The sequence below is a fragment of the Cyprinus carpio genome, chromosome B4, assembly GCF_018340385.1.
Source record: "Cyprinus carpio isolate SPL01 chromosome B4, ASM1834038v1, whole genome shotgun sequence".
Classification (NCBI taxonomy): domain Eukaryota; kingdom Metazoa; phylum Chordata; class Actinopteri; order Cypriniformes; family Cyprinidae; genus Cyprinus; species Cyprinus carpio.
In genome coordinates, this window is record NC_056600.1 from 7224481 (window position 1) to 7244015 (window position 19535).

The 19535-nt window shown below is 35.0% G+C and overlaps 1 protein-coding gene across 2 annotated transcripts; it reads right to left on the reverse strand.

Moving 5' to 3' along the window:
* Nucleotides 1-197: 197 nt before the first annotated feature.
* Nucleotides 198-18611, reverse strand: tspan9b (tetraspanin 9b). Of its 2 annotated transcripts, XM_042721790.1 has the most exons (8): nt 18319-18611; nt 11128-11207; nt 5020-5211; nt 3691-3765; nt 3351-3452; nt 2989-3120; nt 1847-1930; nt 198-1728 (listed from the first exon to the last, which is right to left on the reverse strand). In XM_042721790.1, exons 2-8 carry the CDS (start codon nt 11188-11190, stop codon nt 1657-1659), a joined length of 720 nt encoding a protein of 239 aa, XP_042577724.1. In that variant the 5' UTR covers nt 11191-11207; nt 18319-18611; the 3' UTR covers nt 198-1656. The 2 variants fall into 2 exon arrangements, with proteins under 2 accessions (XP_042577724.1, XP_018953339.2); XM_019097794.2 differs by lacking the exon at nt 18319-18611 and having other exon boundaries at nt 11128-12209.
* Nucleotides 18612-19535: the final 924 nt, after the last annotated feature.

A 19535-nucleotide genomic window follows, 5' to 3' on the forward strand; every position in this document is an offset into this window, starting at 1 on the left:
AATATCAGCATAAAAACACATAAAACTGGATACTAATATGCATTAATTTAACATGTCTGAACGATGTATTACCTAAAAATCATTATTTTTATTCAGCTCGCCACTGCTTAACTGCAATGTATTCTGAAATATGAATATGGCATATATTAGTTTTTGGAGGCATGTATTTTGTAATATTCATGTCAGGCAAGAACAAGTTATTTAAAACATTTTTTCTTTTTATTTAAAATAATATGTTTGTTAAACAGTAATGCAGATATGTCACTTGGTAATAAATTATCCTGATAATTCAATACTTTGTAATGATGCAACTATTTAATCCATGGATCGAAATACACCTAAAGCACTTACAAACAGAGTAGGAATGTATTTTAGGAAAATGACAGGAGCTACAAACCGTTCGCAGAGGTTATGGCTTATAAGTTAACTCTCATTGCACGCATTTAGGTGCCATTGCATGATACTGTTTGTTTTCAATAGAGGCCGTTATTAGGTCCTTCTCCCCCTCTATTTCCTAACCTCTATATCCTGCATCCTTTGATCTCATCTCCCTCTCTTCCCTGACGGTAGGCGGAGTAGGACAGCTCGTTTGCCTCCCAGCAGTACAGATGCACTTTGAAAAGATCAGTGAGCGAGAAAACAAAGAGAGTAGACAGATATGAGAAGAGAGTCACCAGGACACAAAGCCCCAGAGCAAGCAGATGACTAGCCCAGACTCTCTCTCTCATACATGGAACATAAAAACACATTCATGCTTCTAACAAATGAAGCGGGGAGAATGGGGTAAGCTGTGACACTTTTCAAATATGAAATTGACAGAAAAACCTTTAAAATAATCTGAATATTTAAAGCAAAAATTTAGAAAATAATTTATGTGTATATTTATGTAATTTATTTATAATATATTTTACACACACACATAAATATATATATGTAAAATTTTAAATATTTTATAATTAATATATTTATAATATATCATTTTTTAAATTTGATATATTTTCACATTTTCATTTTATATTTTATATAACAAAAACAATTAGAGCCTTTCTGAATACTGTATCTGATAATCTGTCAAAAACAATAGCATTTTTTGGTAGATTAAGGAGTTGACACATCTTACCCCACTCTTCCTAACACTAAAGTCATCAGGATTGTTTGTGTTCAATTGTACAGTACATTTATGTAAATGTGAAATATATACAGCATGCGATTGATATATTACATCAGCAAAGGGAACTGTGTCTACATGTACACAAGTGTCCAATAAAGAAATAATGAATGTATCTTTTTAAGAGCTTTGCAGATCTCCAAAATCTCCAAAATGTTACATCATGTGGCGATTTTTGTAAAGTTCATATGTTAACAGACTATTTCCAAAACCGTTTGGCTTAACGGCTGCAAACATCCATAACTGCTTCTCACAATGCATTCCCTTCATTAGTTTTCATCTTACAGTTGCTGTTAAACTTTAAAATTAGCCACCCAGCAGCCAAGCAAAAATATCTACGGTCTGTTCTACATAATTAAATCTGATAGACTCAAAAAAATACAGCTTCATTTTCACTGGTAATAGTTCGTGATGGCAGGAAGCTGGGTTTGAAATAATACATTAGGTGCTAATAGAGTTTTTTTTTTTTTTGTAACATTGGGTTTCCTCTAGGCATCATACTTCTTTCCCGCCCTGTGGATTTGCTGGTACAAGGTCATGGAGAATGCCATCCCAAGCAGCTGCAGAACAGAGAAAAATGCCTTCAGTGTGGATGTGCATCAAACAGGATGTGACATCATTGGAAGCAAAGCTATTTTCCAAAACACTCCAGGATGAGTCTAATCATAATATTTTTACCTGTAAGACCAGCACACACATCGCGATGGTTCCGAGCAAATGTTTGTTGTCGTAAAGCCATTCCTCAACCTTCTCATAGCAACCCTGAGAGTCAGAAAGAAGAAGTGTGTAGTAACATTATAAGTAATGCTGGGAAGGCTATTTTGAAACTGTTTATAAATTCTGAAAATGTATAATGTGTACCACATTCAGAATTTAAAGTAGCTAAACTATAGTCTACTAACACTAACAAAAAGACAAAAATTTCAACTACACACAATACAAAACTTCAATATTAATTTTGTATTAACTAATGTTTATATGTGCTGTACTATATATACATTATATAATTATATATATATTATATATATATATATATATATATATATATATAATATATATATATATATATATGTATATATAAATTAAATAATTCTGTATTTATATGCACCAATAAACTGCAATACTTACCTACATATACTGACACAAACAAATCTACTGAAACAATCTGTTTGATTGCTGAAAATGAGTCTAGCTGGTCTGAATTTTTGCAATGTAATGTAATGTAATGTAATGTAATGTAATGTAATTTAATTTAATTTAATTTAATTTAATTTAATTTAATTTAATTTAATTTCACCAAAGAAACTAGTCATAATAAAATATAAAGTAAAATAATAAAATAAAATAAATTTAAATTAGACACTATTGAAATATTATTAAAATACAATGCAATACCAATCAAAGAAACTATTAAAATTAAATTTACATTTGAGAAACTATTAACATAAAATAATACAATAACTAACACATCTATTTAAACAATCAGTTTTATTGCTGGAAATGAGTCTAGCTAGTCTGCATTTTTGCATTGCAATGCAATGCAATAAAATAAAGTAAAATTACACCAAAGAACCTATTTAAATAATAATAAAATAAAACAAAAGCAAAGAAAATATTAAATTGAATAAATTTAAATTAGAGACAATTTAAATAAAATAAAATATTAATAACATACAATACAAATTCTTAAAATAAAGAATGATAAATTCTTAAAATAAAATGTAATTTTGAGAAACTATTAAAAAAAAATTATAAAAATAAAATAAAATTTACATAAGAGTAATGAATAAAATGAAATGAAATAAAATATCCAGCTGTACCTGTGACCAGAAGACATTAGTGGTGTTGCGACCACACTCTCTGTAGTGTTCCTGGCAGCATCTGTCTGGAACTGTTTTCTCCTGCAGGGCATCATGCCAGTCTGTGTGCCCAGTAACACCACAACACTGCCACTGAGAGACAGAGTGAATATTCAGATTCATCATTTACACACCAAGCAAAGAAAATTTCTGCAGACGCCTGCATATTGTTCAATACTGGAGGGCTTCATGAGTTATCTCCCATAATTCTGTGGAGAGCAGCTGCGGATAAGATGTGGCCCAATCAGCTATCTGAACTCACAGTGACCCGCCATTACTGTCACTGATGACCCTATATCACACCTGCACTCATTCACACACACCTCAGCTTGGATAATGTTCCAGGCGTTGCGGAGGCCGATGTTATTCTCTGTGTTGTAGAGCCTCAGGCCGTCTTTCAGATCCTGCTTAGCGTTCTCGCTCACCTGCAGAAAAGTTTAAAGTCACATGAAGCATTTGTAATCTGAATATATGAGTTACAGAGTCGATTTTTGGAAATGAAGAAAACTTAAAGAATACTGAGAGAGTAAACCAGAAGAGCAGGTGTGTGGGTTGTTGTTGTCAGGAGTCGAGTGGGTAATGAAAGTCTGTGTGCGGTGGGTGGTTAGTTCTGTGTTTGTGTGTGTGTCTAATAGATAGATTGAGGGGGTGTGTGTACTGTACCTTGTCCGTGTAGACGAAGAAAAGGATGAGCATAATAAGCTCTGCCAGCAGAATAATCAACAAAACAATGAAGAACTACAAGAACAGAGACAGTAAAGTAAGTAAACTATGTATATCCAACAATACTAAGTTTGTATATACATATACATATATATATATATATATATATATATATATATATATATATATATATATATATTCAGTTGTATTTATTTATTTAGTGCATAGCCTTGTAATATGTGGGATTATGTAAAGTCAGGCCAAAAATTACCCCCTCTCAATCAATCAATCAATCAATCAATCAATCCATATAGAATAATTATAAAATAAAATAAACTAAAACTAACCAAGTGTTGCCCAAAGGCTGATAGAAACTACAAGCGAGTGGGATAAAGTATGTTTTTGCACTATTCATGACAATGGACTCGCAGCATCTCAGCTGCACAGCCTTTCTCTGCACTCCTACACTCTCCATCATCTTTTGATGAAATCTGAGAGCTTTCTGACCCTGCATAGACAGCAATGGAACTACCACGTTCAAGGCCCAGAAAGGTAGTAAAGACATTGTTAAAATAGTCCATGTGACATCAGTGGTTCATCTGTAATTTTATGAAGCTACGAGAATACTTTTTTTTGCGCACAAAAAGTATTCTTTTAGTTTCATAAAATTATGGTTGAACCACCGATGTCACATGGACTCTTTAAACGATGTCCTTACTACATTTCTGGGTCTGGGAACATTTGAGTTACATTGCTGTCTATGCAGGGTCAGAAAGCTCTGGGAGGGAAGTGCACAGCCACAGAAATTGATGAAAAGCTACTAATAATGAAATTACTAAAATGTAAAATAAAAAATAAAGCACCTATCATAAAATGTGACCATTAACTGAAATCAGAGAATCAACATAAGAATATGTTGTTGAACTACTTAAATATTAACTTAAAATTTCAGGGGGTACTTAAGTAATCATTGTATGTCAAAGAGGTTTGGCTGACTGAAATAAAGTTTTTGTGACTCCCTCAACTAAACAATTAACTATTCATATGCTTTGTAGCGTAACGGAAGCTTTCATTTCAGCGTCTGAGAAGAACAGTTAAAAATGCAGCGATAGCTGAAGTGATGAAGTATTACGTACTTTGTAATTTACTTTTGGAAGACAACCAGAGAGGATTGTATTAAAACATGCATAATTTAGAAAGAATTTGCAAATGTTAAATTTCAAAACCTGACAACCCAGGATTACACTAACCCAGGTTTAAAATAACCCTGGATTAACAATACATTCCTTATGCAGTGTGTGCATTGTGGGAGTTTAGGTGTCAACTTACACTCAGCAACAGGCACTTGTTCTCCTTGATGGCACCGAGGCAACCAAGAAAGCCCGTTACCATGATGACAGAGCCCAAGGTAATGACCAGATTGGCAGCTGATAGGGAGGGGAAGGATGGGGAGAAGGTGGCAAAACTGCCCTGGGAAACGGACAGCCATATGCCCACACCTAACAACCCGCAGCCCGACAACTGAGGAGAGACAGACAGCGGAGAGCGTTTCACGTTAATAAACTCACAGAAACCCATTCATTATGGATCAAACATGCATAAACATTCAGTTTGACAGTGTTTCTTCAGGCTTTTACGTGTCCCAAAGTGTAAAACTGACTCTTCGGTTTTATCCACCGAAGTCAGTAAGTCTCAGGAGGACTTGAGAGGCACTTTCTGAACTCAGGTTCACTCAAGGTAAGGTGTACTTACTGTTTCAGGACCGAGATGGGTATGTGTGCGCATGCCTGACCAACAAAACGATACCTGTGTCAGCTCTCCCTGCTGTGAGAGCAATATAAATGCTAATGGAACCGCAATGAAGGTTGTTGTTAAGTATTGAAGTGTGAATTTTGTGTGTGTCCAGATCATAGCAGAGTAGAAGGTGTGCTTGTTGGGGAGAAACTCTTGTAATTTCATGCTCAGTTAACCGAAATGTAAAAGTAGTCCAGTCTGCTAAAGGCCAGGCAAAAGGAGAAAGTTAGCAAACACACCTGGACCAACTCCAAACAGAAAACCAAAATATGTTTTATTTATGGCACAAGATGGTACATCTGTACCTGCGAAATCAGATTTTATACAATAAATATCAAAATGCTTTCATTGTTTTATCCCAATTTACCATGTAGAGTCAACTATACTGTAAATAAGCCATTTGTAGGTTGATTTACAAGTTCACATTTGTATATAACACTTCACAGTATGATAAAGCTTAAATAATTAATTAAAAACTGAAATCACATTTTTAAATGACACATGCAAATTTAGGCATAACAACAGAAAACTTTTATCATTTATTACATGAAAATTTGATAATTTATATGAACATTATATGAAAAATTTATATTCTTGCTAAAGATTACATCTTTTAGCTAACGTTTGTTTAAGTTACGTTTTTTACTTGGTTTATTTTCATAATTGAATTTATTACATAGCATTATATAACAATATACAGCACATATATACACATACATACAGACATCCAGTGGTGGCCAAAATGATTAGAACACAGTGTTTTCACCAGCTAAAATTTTTTTTAAAGTAATTTACGTTATTTCTGTCTTTTGCTGTAGTGTGTCAGTAGGAAATATCACTTTAAATTTCCAAACATTCATTTTGCCATTAATTGTAATAATCCAGAGAGATTTTTGTTTGCACAAGAATCTAATTATTATCAAGTCCACCACACATAAATCTGATCTCATCATCATCCAGTCTGTCTGGAATGACATGAAAAATCTGAAAAAAACTAAAACAGACTAAATCCAGAAGAACTGTGGCAACGTCTCCAAGATGCGTCAAGAAACCTAGTACCTACAAAGCTACAATACTGTTAAAAACTTTAGGCACTTGTGTAAAAATGCTGTAAAATGAGGATGTTTTAAAAAATAATAAATACATTTTCTCTATCAATTAACTTCTATTAACTAAATTAAATCAACATTTGGTGTGACCATCCTTTAAAGCAGCTTTTGCTCTTGCATAGATATTCTTGATAAAGATTATATTAAACAGTGTTATTAAATTATTAGTGTTCTTAAAAATTAAATATGTTTAAATATGAATGGTATAAATATATAAGTAAAATATATTACGAAATATTTTTAAGGTCTTGAAATGAAAAATTTAGAAGGGCAAGATGTTCTTCCTCACATAACGTGTGTCATTGCGAGATATGCCCTACAGTGCAGCGGTCTGGCTCCCCACACACTGTTCTTTTGAGTGTAACTGAAGGTGAAAAGCTGTGTCATTCAGTTCCCTTGAGAAAACACCCAGCATGCACTCTGAGAATCACTGAGAACCACGAAGAATCTGAAATGAGACAGAACCCTAGTACTCGGAAAATGATGAGTATGAAAAATAAGAGATAAAACAGGTGTGTGTGTGTGTGTGTGTGTGTGTGTGTGAGTGTGTGTGTGAGAGAGAGAGAGAGAGAGAGAGAGAGAGAGAGAGGAGCAGCAGAGCAAGTCAGAAAAATAGGTTAAAGATGCTGAAAACTAAAAAAAAAATGAAAATGAAAAGTATGGCACAGTAATCAGAAAGTCTGCAAGGAAATAATTAGGGAGCAAATGCAAGCATGAAAAATAAGCCAAAGAGGACACAAACTAGAAAATAACAGAATAAAACATAAACAGGAAGAGCACAGTGTAAGACTATTCTGTCCACAGGAGCAGATAGCTTTTAACCTAAATTTTAGTATTCATGACGCACTACCAGAATGAAGACACACACAAACAAATTGAATTCAATCTATTCTCTCTGCCTTTGGAAAATCCTACATAATGGGTTTTTTCTTAATCTAATCCTGCATTTCAAATTGGGGGACTATTCGTTCGAGAGGTTTTCTTTACAGTGCACTGCATTCAAACACACATAGATGGAGGTAGGCATTTACTAGATAAATGGTCTGAAGTAGCAGAAATCAACACATTCAAGGTGCGTGAAGAGGAGACTGAGGAAAGGACTAAGAAGAAGCAGGGAAGTTGGGTCAGGATGGAAAGTTAAGAACTGGGCTAAAAAAGGACACAGGACAGGACAGGACAGGACAGGACAGGACAGGACAGGACAGGACAGGACAGGAAAGGAAAGGAAAGGAAAGGAAAGGAAAGGAAAGGGAAAGGAAAGGAAAGGAAAGGAAAGGAAAGGAAAGGAAAGGAAAGGAAAGGAAAGAGCAAGAAATAAACATGGGAAAAAAGGAAAGGATAAGAAAAATCAAAAGAGTGGAACTGGCCCAGGAAAGAAAAAATATTAAATGTAAACACAGGGAAAGAAACGACAAGAAAGGGATATGAAAAGAAGTAATAGAAAGAGAAGAAATTATCTGAAAAGGACAGGGGAAAAAATGGGCGGAAAAGGAATAAGGGAATGGAAAAGGAAAGGATGACAGGCAGGAAATGAATAACGGAATAACAGGAAAAGGGATAGCAAAGGAAATGAGAAAGGAAATGGATAGAAATTACAGGGAAAAGAAAAGTAATTAAAAAGATGGAAACAAGAAAATATGAAAAGACAAAGGACAAGAAAAGCAATAGAAAAGGAATTCACAGAAAAAAACGAATAGTAAAAATATGAAAAAAGAAATAAAAGGATAACGGAGAGGAAAAGGGATAGGAAAGGAAGGAAAAGGTGGAGAAGAAAAGAATAGAAAAGAGGCAAGAAAGGAAATGGAAAAAGACAGTACAGGAATAAGGATAACAAAGGACATTAAAAAGAAAAGGAACAAAATAAATCAATAGAAAATGAAAGTAAAAGAAAAATGGAAATGAAAGAAAGGAGCTTAATACAAAATGGCATGAAAAGTGGAATGAAAAGTAAATTAAACGACAAAGGAAAGCAACAGGATAAGAAATTAAAGGAAAATGACAGGAAAAATGAAAAAGGGACAAAGGGAAAGGACAGGAAAAAAGCAAAACAAAAAATGTAGGCAGCATCGATGAATAAGTATTAGAAATAACATACCAGTAGATCTAGAAATGTTGAGTCAGTCGTTTATGTTAATAACAGATCCCACATGCAAAACTGACCTCACACCCACTAATGAGTGTACTGTGTGTTTGTGACCTTGTGCAGAGTGAAGTGAGTCTGGCCTAAACTTTCTGACTCATGTATTAAACATGGAGCTGAGAGCCATAAGGCTCAGTAATGTCAAGCACATGAAATATAGATTACCAGCGACCTAAAACACCTCCTCAACTCCACTCAGAAACATCATTACCACCCCATTTACATTCCATATAAAAATATAATAAATATGCACACATCAACTTTTTCTCACATAAGCAGCGAGATCAAGCATTTTTGTATTACGTTCTGAAAAGATGGTATTGAAGGCCTCTGTAAACCTTGTAATTCAAAACAGAAATGTAATGTATCTTCAATGGAAAACTAAACTCTGAAATAAAATTCCAGTGAAAGAAAAGGAAACCACACTACTGCTTTGACAAACCATTCCATCTCTATGTATTTCTATATAAAGCTTTCTTTCCATCTCACTCCTCCATCTTTCTTTTATTCCCTCTCGGCCCCGCTGTTTAAAGTGTACAGTGTAAAATCTTCAGGCATTTGCAATCTTCACATAATTTCCTTATTCTTTTATGTTGCCTTTTCCATCATTATATGGGTGTATATGTGGGTGTGTGCACAGTGGGAGATTTTAGATCAGTTGGGAGTTTTTTCTCAAGTTTCCTGTTTGCGATTTGGTGCTTCCGTCATTAAACTGGCTCAGAATCAAACAAACAACAACACACACACAGCAGATCAAACGCGCGAAATCTCACAACTCACAGAACCGTAATCTGACACACAGACTTCCTGTTGCAGATACACAACAACAACAACATAGACACAGATGACTGAAAGTTAAACTGGAGGCTTATAAGAGATGTTAGAATGAAAAAGAGCGAGAGAAAAGGCGGCGGGGGGGATTTGTCTGAGTGCTCTAGTTCAGATGAATATGTATTACTGCCTTTGATCTAAGTGCATTTAACACCTCGTGATGAACCTTCTTCCCTCCTTGCCTCTCACTGCAGCACACACATGTGTGACATGTCCACAAACATTGACTGTGGTATCAATTTTTACCAAAATACTACAGTTATTACCAGGAGCGTCATACCCATTCAGACTGATTTCTGAGTTAAGTGGATTTTGAATGTATAATATATATATATTTATTTGTAAATGTAAGATAGAAAATGTAACTGGGATATCCTACACGCATTGAGGCATACATTTCCATGCATGAGTTACCAGTTGTTATGCTTTATTGGCATATTTAGAAATCGTTTTATACAGACTGCATACACAACTACCAGCTTCTAGCCACTGATGTATTTTACAGCAGAACAATACTAGAAATATATTTCTCTAGCAATTTGCATGACTTGGGATTTAATTAACCCATGATTTTTTGTAGGCTAAAACTGCTGTTTTTATCTGATAATTTTGTTATTGTGGGAGAAAATAAACACATAGTATATGCAGAAAACACAAACACCAAGCATCTTATTATCCCACATTGCATTCATCTGACAATCAGTTCAATATAAAAATGAAAATTCTGCCAAAATGTAAACCTCCTCAGGCCATCCAAGATGTAGATTAATTTGTTTCTTCATTGAAACAGATTTCAATGAAGAAATTTAGCATTACATCACTTGCTCATCAGTGGGTCCTCTGAAGTGAATGGGTGCCATCAAATGAGAGTCCAAAAAAAAAAAAAAAAAAAAACATCACAATGATCCACAAGTAATCCTTCCTGTTTTATCATCTCACATTAAAATCCACAAACATATTTGTTTAGAGCTGTTTTGACCTTTTTTCGCTTATAAACAGTGCTTGATTTGTGCATATTTCTCTCTTGATTCTGATGAGAACATTTTAACTGGAAAAAGAAGAATGGGTAAAGGACTCATATTTTACCCAAAAGCAGTGGTTAAAACATCTTAAAATTATGGATTTGTTTCTTACAAACACGCAGCTTTTCACTATATAAGATGGTAATTGATGGACTGGAGCTGTGGATTACTTGTGGACGGCACCCATTCACTGCAAAGGATCATTGGTGAACACAAAATGTAAATGGTCTGCTGTTTAGGATTATGGATTCACACAATTCTCCAACCTCACATATGAGCAATAATAATAGTGATGCTTGCCTTAGCGAACATCGCTAATGATCCGCCCCAAGCTCACACGGCTGAGCGAGAAACAAACATTGTTAAACCATTCAAACAAACAGTGCATTGTTTTTAAAACCCCACAGAGACACTATGCTCACTTTTTCTGGGAAATCATTGTACAAACAGCTTACTTATAGCAGTCTCTGCAAATTAAACTTTGAACACAGAACGCATTTTGAGTAAGTGTGGATAATTCATGCTGTACTTTGATACTCACCCAGAACAGCAGGTTGAAGAGGAACATCATGTATTTGACACAGCACAGGCATCCACGAGCCATCTTCAGCTTCTCGAACTCTAGGAGGAACACAAACGACAAGTCCAGGTAAAACACAACGTACTTCCCACTGGCAGACACACGCTTATCCTGAGGCTTTCCTCCAGGCGGGACAGCGACCACGGCACCGTCACTCTGTGCCGCTTGATCTTTGACATTTGACCCCCGGGAGCCGTAGAAGGCCCCCACGGCCAGGCGATGACCCCGACGGGCCGCCCGGGTGAATTCTGACTCTGTGCTGTCCAATGAGGGGCTCCTCTGAACCTCGGATTCGTGGCTCTCACACCTCTGCATCATTGGATGAAGGCAGAGTGGAGGGCATGTTTCACACACACTCACACACACTGCAACTTAACACACGTGTCCAAAGTTGCCATTTGAAAGGATTTAACTTAAACAGCTGTGCTCACAAAAACACAAGAACTTCAGAGGTCACAGATGTCTAATGAGAGGGTTTTCTCGAGGTCGTAATTCCTTTGCATTGAGAACGTCTTCCTCCTGGTGCTTCCTATCTGTCTTTTCCTCCCTTTACGCTGTTCCTATTGTGCGTGCAGGAAAGCAGAGCATGTGTTTTCAACTTTCCCCGCTCTCGCTCCATCGAACTCTTTCATTGCTCTGCGTCGGCATGATTCGCTTTGCTGCATGTACCACTTTTTCCTCTGCACGCTCTTGCTTCCCTGCAGTGCTATTATTAGAGATCTCCTCTCCCGGCTCTTCCCATCCCAACTAGTGCTCTGTCTCTCTCTCTGCATCCTCCTACCTTCATTCGTTCATCCCTCTCTCTCTCTTTTTGGCTCCTCCTCCTGCACTCCGGCCAATCTGTTTGCAGGTCAATGGATGCGTTATCTCCCTTCCTATGTACCTTTGAAAGTATCAGTAGCCAAGCGGGAAAATGAAAGCTGATTGAGGAAATAAATCAAATCCTAGCACATGTATGTCTTATCCTTGCGATATTGTCTGTGTGTGCATGCCGTCTCGCTTTATCAGAGCGATTTTGCAGAGATTGTGCAGTGCCAATATTTCCAGGTCATTTCTCTGTTGTCATGCCACATAAGTGTAAAGAGTGCATCTGATTTTTTTTTTTTTTTTTTTTTGGTGTTGTGTGGATGGTGCTCTTCAAGATTCAAGAATCAAGATTTTTATTTGTCACATACATAGTTATATGGAGAGCATATGACCAGCAGTGAAATGTAATCTTTCAACCCATTTACATGTTAAAAAAAACACACTTCAGACAAAAAACATGCATTTGCTTTCATACTGGGTCAGAATTTGGTCTGTGCTGGTGATATTTTAAGATGGACCGATAAATAACAAAACTTCTGTTCACGCAATTATTATAATTTTTTTTTTTTTTTAACCATCCAACCAGCTACCAGCAACCTCTCAAAAGCGACTGCTTAGCAATGCCATAGAAACTAACTTAAACAGCATCAAACTAATAAATCACCTTCAGCTATGTGGAGTTTAAAGCTTCCATTTCAAGCAATGTCAAATTCAATAAGAGTCCTTTTTGTTGATAGTGATCCTGATTTAACCACTGGCTGGATGCTTACTGACCTCTAACATGAGCTGCAGTGAAGCGTGGATGAGACAGCTTGAAAAACAGACTGATACTGGGTCTAATTTAAGCACATACAGTACAGTTCATTTAACAGATTGTACTGTCTCAGGGTACTACTATGTCACGTTTAATTTACACAATCCATGTTTCCAGACCACTAGAATGTTCTGGGAAGACATGTTTTCAGAGTTGCATCAGCTGAATGATTGACACCCTAGTACGCAATAGTATAACGGGCAGAACAGATTGTACATCTATAGCTCACAACTGTTTTTTTAATAATGACTAAGAATACAAATTTTGTGAACTTTATACCGCCGGGTATGTCATAGTTTGGAAATTAATAATAAATTTTTAATTTTATTCTAAAATGCAAAAAAAGGTTTATTTTAGGCTTAGCCTGAAGCATTATAATTTGGTTAATATAAAAGCAATAAAAATCATTGTATGTCCCTATTTACGTAACTAAACATGCATATTTGTGTTTGGGGGATATTTCTGTAGAGATCCTCCTGTGACTATTTTTTTATTTTTTAGTTATAATTCTTTCCCTCCGGTGCTCTTTCCACTCTAATTAAATGGCATTGTGATCTTGTGTAACTCAGTGTGTGTGTGTGTGTTATATGGTGCTGCTGTGTATTTTACCCTGCGGTGACTTTGTGAGATCTGATGTTCTCAGGAAACTCATTAGACAGGATTTATTAACTGAACAGTGTTTATTTTGCTGCAAGGGTGGACAATACTTTTCCACAGCTGCACACTCAGGCAGCAAATTTATACACCTATACATTTGAGGACCATCCATAAATGTATACTGTTCCTCAGTTTTTAATTTGCTCATTTATTTTGGCAGTTTTTTTTTTTTTGTAAGGATTTTCCTCACAAGTCAAATAGATTTTTATCATAAACTATGATCAAACATCTAAAATCACTGAGACGTGTTTAAGCTCAATTATTTTTTATTAAACAATTTTTAATACACAATAAACTGTAATAAGGTTAATAGCTGTTTTTGCAGTAATTCATTAATGCACAACATTTAACAAACAATTAACAACAATTTAAAAAAATAAAAAAAAAAACACAATAATTAAATAATAATACACTATACATGTTCATCAATTATAAATTAACTAACATTCATAATTAAGAAAAAAGAATATGAGTACATATTACTTATGCAACCAGAAATGACTTTTGTCATCATGACTCACAGTTAGCTATACTGGGCTAATTTTTTATTTAAACATAAAAGGTAAATAGTTTGAATGGAAATGTGTTTATGAGTACATAATTTGGCCCTCAGGGGTATTGCAAAACAAGTACACTACAACATGCTTTAGGCAAACTATTTGCTAAAATTAAACTCCTGATTCTGTTCTCCGCATCTTGCGGGAACAGCATGTGTAGTACTATACATCGAGTGTCAGGCCCAATAGCGGCACATGTAACACTCCTGGGACACTCTTCTGGAATATTTTATGGCTTGTGCATCTCACGTGGCTTCTGTCTGGGTGCCTGAATAGAGCATAAAAGAAGAAGCAGTGCAGAATATCTGTTCACAGGTACTTAACACATCCACAGTCAGGAACAGCACTCATTTATTATACATACAGAGAAGAGACGACGAGAGGATTGCAAGATATGCAAGAAGGAAAACGACAGAGAGTAACAGATATGTTCTTAAAGTTCATTGTTTCTTCTTAATGTTAACCAAAGCTTTGTTGAATATGTATTTTTAATACGATTTCTTAAATCTCTTGAGTATGGGCACGTATTGGTAAATCATTCCAGAAAAGTGCTATATCTGGAGGACTTTTTGAAAACTCTTCAAGAGATGTCTATTCAGTAAGCGTACCAAAAATCACACATGCACTAGTTTGAGAAGTGCTAAAAATGTTTTATCATAGTTACATAATTATTATAATGAAAAATTTTGGGGACATAGGATTTTTTATGTTTTTGAAAGTCTCGTATGCTCACCAAGGCTGCATTTATTTGATCAAAAATACAGTAGAAAAAATTATATTGTGAAATATTATAACATTGTAAAGTAACTTTTTTCTATTTGAATGTATTTTAGAATGCAGTTTATTCCTGTGATGCAAAGCATTATTACTCTAGTCTTCAGTGTCACGTGATCCTTCAGAAATCATTCTAATATGCTGATTTGATGCTCAATAAACATTTCTTGCCATTATCAATGTTTAAAACAGCTGTGCTGCTTAATATTATTGTGGAAACTTGATTCCTCCTCCCCCCCCCCAAATTATGTTTTTATAACATTATAAACCTCTTTCCTGCCCCTTTTTATCAATGTAATGTGCCCTTGTTGACTAAAAGTATTAAATTCTTAAACAAAAATGGATTGTATTATATTATATTATATTATATTATATTATATTATATTATATTATATTATATTAGTCCAGTACAATGCAGAATCTTTAATATTGCTCATTAAATTTATAGAACAAATTATCTTTAAACAAACAAACAAACCAGTTAATTTATTCTAACTTTTTCAATTTTAAACGAAATTCACAAATCTTCAATGTGGTCACAGATTTTTGGACTCCACTGTATGTAGTAAATGCTTCCCAGATGTGTTTTTAAGGAGTATTAATTAAACAGACTCAGAGGAAGCACAATCTGCCATCTCTTACAACACTATAATGAACATCTGTCTGCCAATCTGCTTAGCGCTTCACACACACACACACACACTTAGATACGCCTTCTCTCTGTACACTATACTGTACGACAACTTCTGAAACAACAAGCTTTTCGTGTCTTTATGGGATTGTTTTTTATCGTACATGACTGTGGTTTCAAAGAGGCCATTTCGTTCAGCTGGACGCGTCGGCTTGCATGTAAACCGCACTCTTGGGCACTCAAGAGGGATGTTTTCCCGAACAGTCTGCCCTATATGTAAATCAACTACCATTAACTCCCCATCCAGGGAATGCTGGTTGACTTGCTGGCAAAAAGCACATTCTAACACTTTCTAACACAAATGGAAGTTGCGTGTTGGGAAAGATCCTCCAGCAAGCAAAAGGCTATTTTAACCTGCTATATGCCTTTCCTTTCTAAGAATCAAAAAGACACTACATTCAATAAATGGCTAAAAAATAAAAAACCAAGTGAAGTCACAAGTATAGGAGAAGACAATAAATTACACTGTAAAAAAATTGAAGTAGTAAATAAAAATGATTGGAGTATCTTTTACAGTGTTTCTACTTCAAATATTTAACCCTTCTACCTTGCATACTCAGGTTGAATCACTATTTGCGTACTAACTGTGCAATAGTACATACTGCATGCTAGATTATAATTAATAAGTCCCAAACCATATGTTAAAAACAGCATTTTACAGGTATTGTTAATGCATACTATTTCCATGTATGCATAGAAATATACATGCTTTTCAGGCTAATATTGCCGAACCCCCCCAAAAAAGGTTTTATGATGGTTCTTCTGATGTAAATTTATACAATTATGCAGCAAAGACATCTGTGATATATTTTTATCATGCTATATACTACACAAACTTCATTCACACGTAAAAGCCTTTAAAGCCGATCTCTCAGTTCCTTTTACATTAGTAATGAGATTTTGTATCACTGAAATATCTGTCAACACACATCGTGTCCATGCTAGAGAGTAAAACATGTAATATTTTCCTGAGTCACACTGAATTGACGTCGTATGACTGTATGCAGAATGACTAAAGCAACAGCAGAAACAGGAAACAGCCTGTCTGATATTTTTTATAACAACTGAGACCAACTGTTTCAAGCAATGGCATTTCTAATAGCTTCCCTATACATGCATGAATATTAAAGATGCCTTCCATGCAGAAAATTGCATTTTCAAAACAGAAGCCCTTTGATGAATGAGATTCTAGCTTTAAAAACAGGTGAATTAATGTCCTCTCAAGCAGAAACCTGACAAAAAAGCAAGCCGATGTGCATTTGTTGTTTTGCATGTGTATGGAGTTTAAGGTTAGTGCAAGAGCTACACAAAAGGATCAGTTATTGTAAAAATGCTCTTTGATGCAAACATTCAGCACAGGATGTACTCTTCCTGTGTATGACAGCCTGAGGGCATGTGCCCTCTCAGTCCTAAATTATGCCATTAGCTCTTTTTTCTGTTCGCTATTTAAAAGAGGCTGCGCTCTGACTTGCTCTAGCACACTTGACGTCTTTTCTCTGTTTTTATAAGGCTATTTAGCATTAACTGTGTGACCTCTTTGGAGGTGTGAGGAATTTTGGGATGCACTGCCCTCTAGTGTTATTAAAATAGGATGTGCTATCTCTACCATCTGGCAGTGGATGAGACTTGGCCAGACTTATATGCATACTAGTAAATTAGGCTATGCAAAGAAGAGAGACTTGAGTCAACAACAAATTTTCAGAGCAATGAGTGATAATTGATGAGATATACTGAGATCCAATACTGAGATCCAGGGGGAAAAAATAATTCCTCTAAAAATATATTTTTCTAGATCTTCAAATTTAAAGTGACATTAAATGCTGTTTAAAAAAAAGTAATTGTAAATATTAATATTAAAAGAAGAATATTTAAACATAAAATAACGAAAGAAGAGTTTGAGTTTATATATACATTTGTGTGTGTATCATATTATATGCAGCATTCATTATCTTCAAAAATTACCCAAAGATGAAATCAACTAACCCCTGCCCCTGTATTTATATGCACAAGACAAAAAATTAACATTAAGTCACATTATGATTATGTATGCACCATGTAAACATATTCATCTGATTGTCATGGAAAGATTTAATTATTTAAACAAATATTAAGTTAATATTTTAAATTCGAATCAAAGAGCTGTATTAATTTGATTTAATCAGCTGGGATCACGCTGAAATATACAGTAACAATCCAGTATCTGTAGAGTTTTTTCTTTCTTTCTCAGATTAAAGGCTTAACCAAAACACAGACCTTAACAGGCAAATGATGTGCGTGTAAATCTGCTGTAAATGTGTTTTCATGAGTCTGCAGCAGCTGCTTTCAGAGATGCGCTTTTTAGATGCGCCAATTCTGCACATTAAACTCCATCTCTAACCCACACACACACACCACACACACACACCCTGAACAACTGATGGAAAGTTTATTGAATGCTTAAAAAGCTTAGTTTAACTAAACTGTAGGCCTTGAACACATATGCACTCTTTTTACATGAACAGCGCCGAATCTAGGCTACTTCATCTATCCTACTGTATCTATCTGCGTAAGCCGCATATCTTTCATATCAAGAAGTTTCCACAGTAGCAGAGATTTTCCTGCTAAGACAGGCTGATCTAGTTCGACGCATTTAAACTCCCATATACGTCTATTTTTGTTTAAATACCACATTATAACCACTTAACAAAAGAAAACTGGAAGTATTTCCTAAAACGGAGATATAAACATACTAGCAACTGATAGACATGAACAGTACAACAAGCTAAGAGCACGTACTTCGATAGTAAACAACTGTAAATATTAAACATATAGACAAGAATTACACTTCTGACGTTTTTTTAAGCCTTACTCACCTTCTTGGAAGCACAATTTATGATTTCCGACTTGCTTTCTTCTTCTTTCCGAGGAAATTCCTCACTTTCGTTTGCGTTTGTTTATATAGAGGTAAAGGCTGTTTTAACTGTGACCAACAGACGTAAAACGTATATAAACTATCGGTAAGCAGACTTTTGATTTCATGGTAGTCCAAAAAAAGTTCTGGAGCTCGAAGAAATCGGAATGACGGTAAGTTTTCCCACGAGCGGAAACAGTGTAGCAGGAAAGATGGAGAGGCGTGACTTCACTCCCGTTTACGGTCAGAGCGAGAACTGCTGTAAATCCACAGGGAAACACTGCTGGCATTATCCAGCAGGGGGCGCCAGTCCACACGCAATCCTACACGAGCGTGATTAATTAACAACATTCAAAAATAACTAGACTTGTAATTCCTAAAAATACAGTGTACGATGGTAATAAAGTAAGTGTGCAAAAGGACCTTTTAGTCCCTGAAAACTTTATTTCAACAAAGCCTGTGAAAAAAAGATGCGTAGCCTTTGGAAAATGTTGACTGACAGACAATTTTTATACTAGGTGTTTATTTATATATATTTGAAGAGTTCATTTGCAAAAAACAGATGACACGTTATAACGTATAAAAAATCACGTTTTTTCATTATTCATTCCAATTATCAAACCAAACAAACTAAAAAACAAAAAACAAAAAAAAAAAAAAATAAAAAAAAAATCTAAGAAAAGCATTAAAGAATGAAGTTATCCGTTTTTTCAAAATAAACTCTTCATGTATTGCGTAGTGACATTTTTACACCCCTGTTACTAAGACACGTGGGTCCAAATACAGTTATTTTGTGCAATTCTGGCATTTTCTGCAAATAAGCATTTAATAAACATCACAAAAGTGTATAAAACCAGGCATATTAACAATATTTATTTTTATAATAATAATTGATTACTAATGCATTAAAAAAGTTACAGGACACCAGAGTGTCCCATATTCATGCCAAAAAAAAAACAAAAAAAAAAATTTGTAGTCAAAAATAGTCCTCACATTTTTCTCAAAAGAAAGGTTGTTTAATGCAAGTAAGTTTTACAGAATAAATATAACAACAACAAAATGTGAAACAAATTCTGTGCAAGATAATTAAAAAAAAAGAAATTTCATCCAATAAATGAATGTGAATATATTGACAATGGACAACTGTATGTGAGGTTAGCTTATAGAGGTTAAACAACA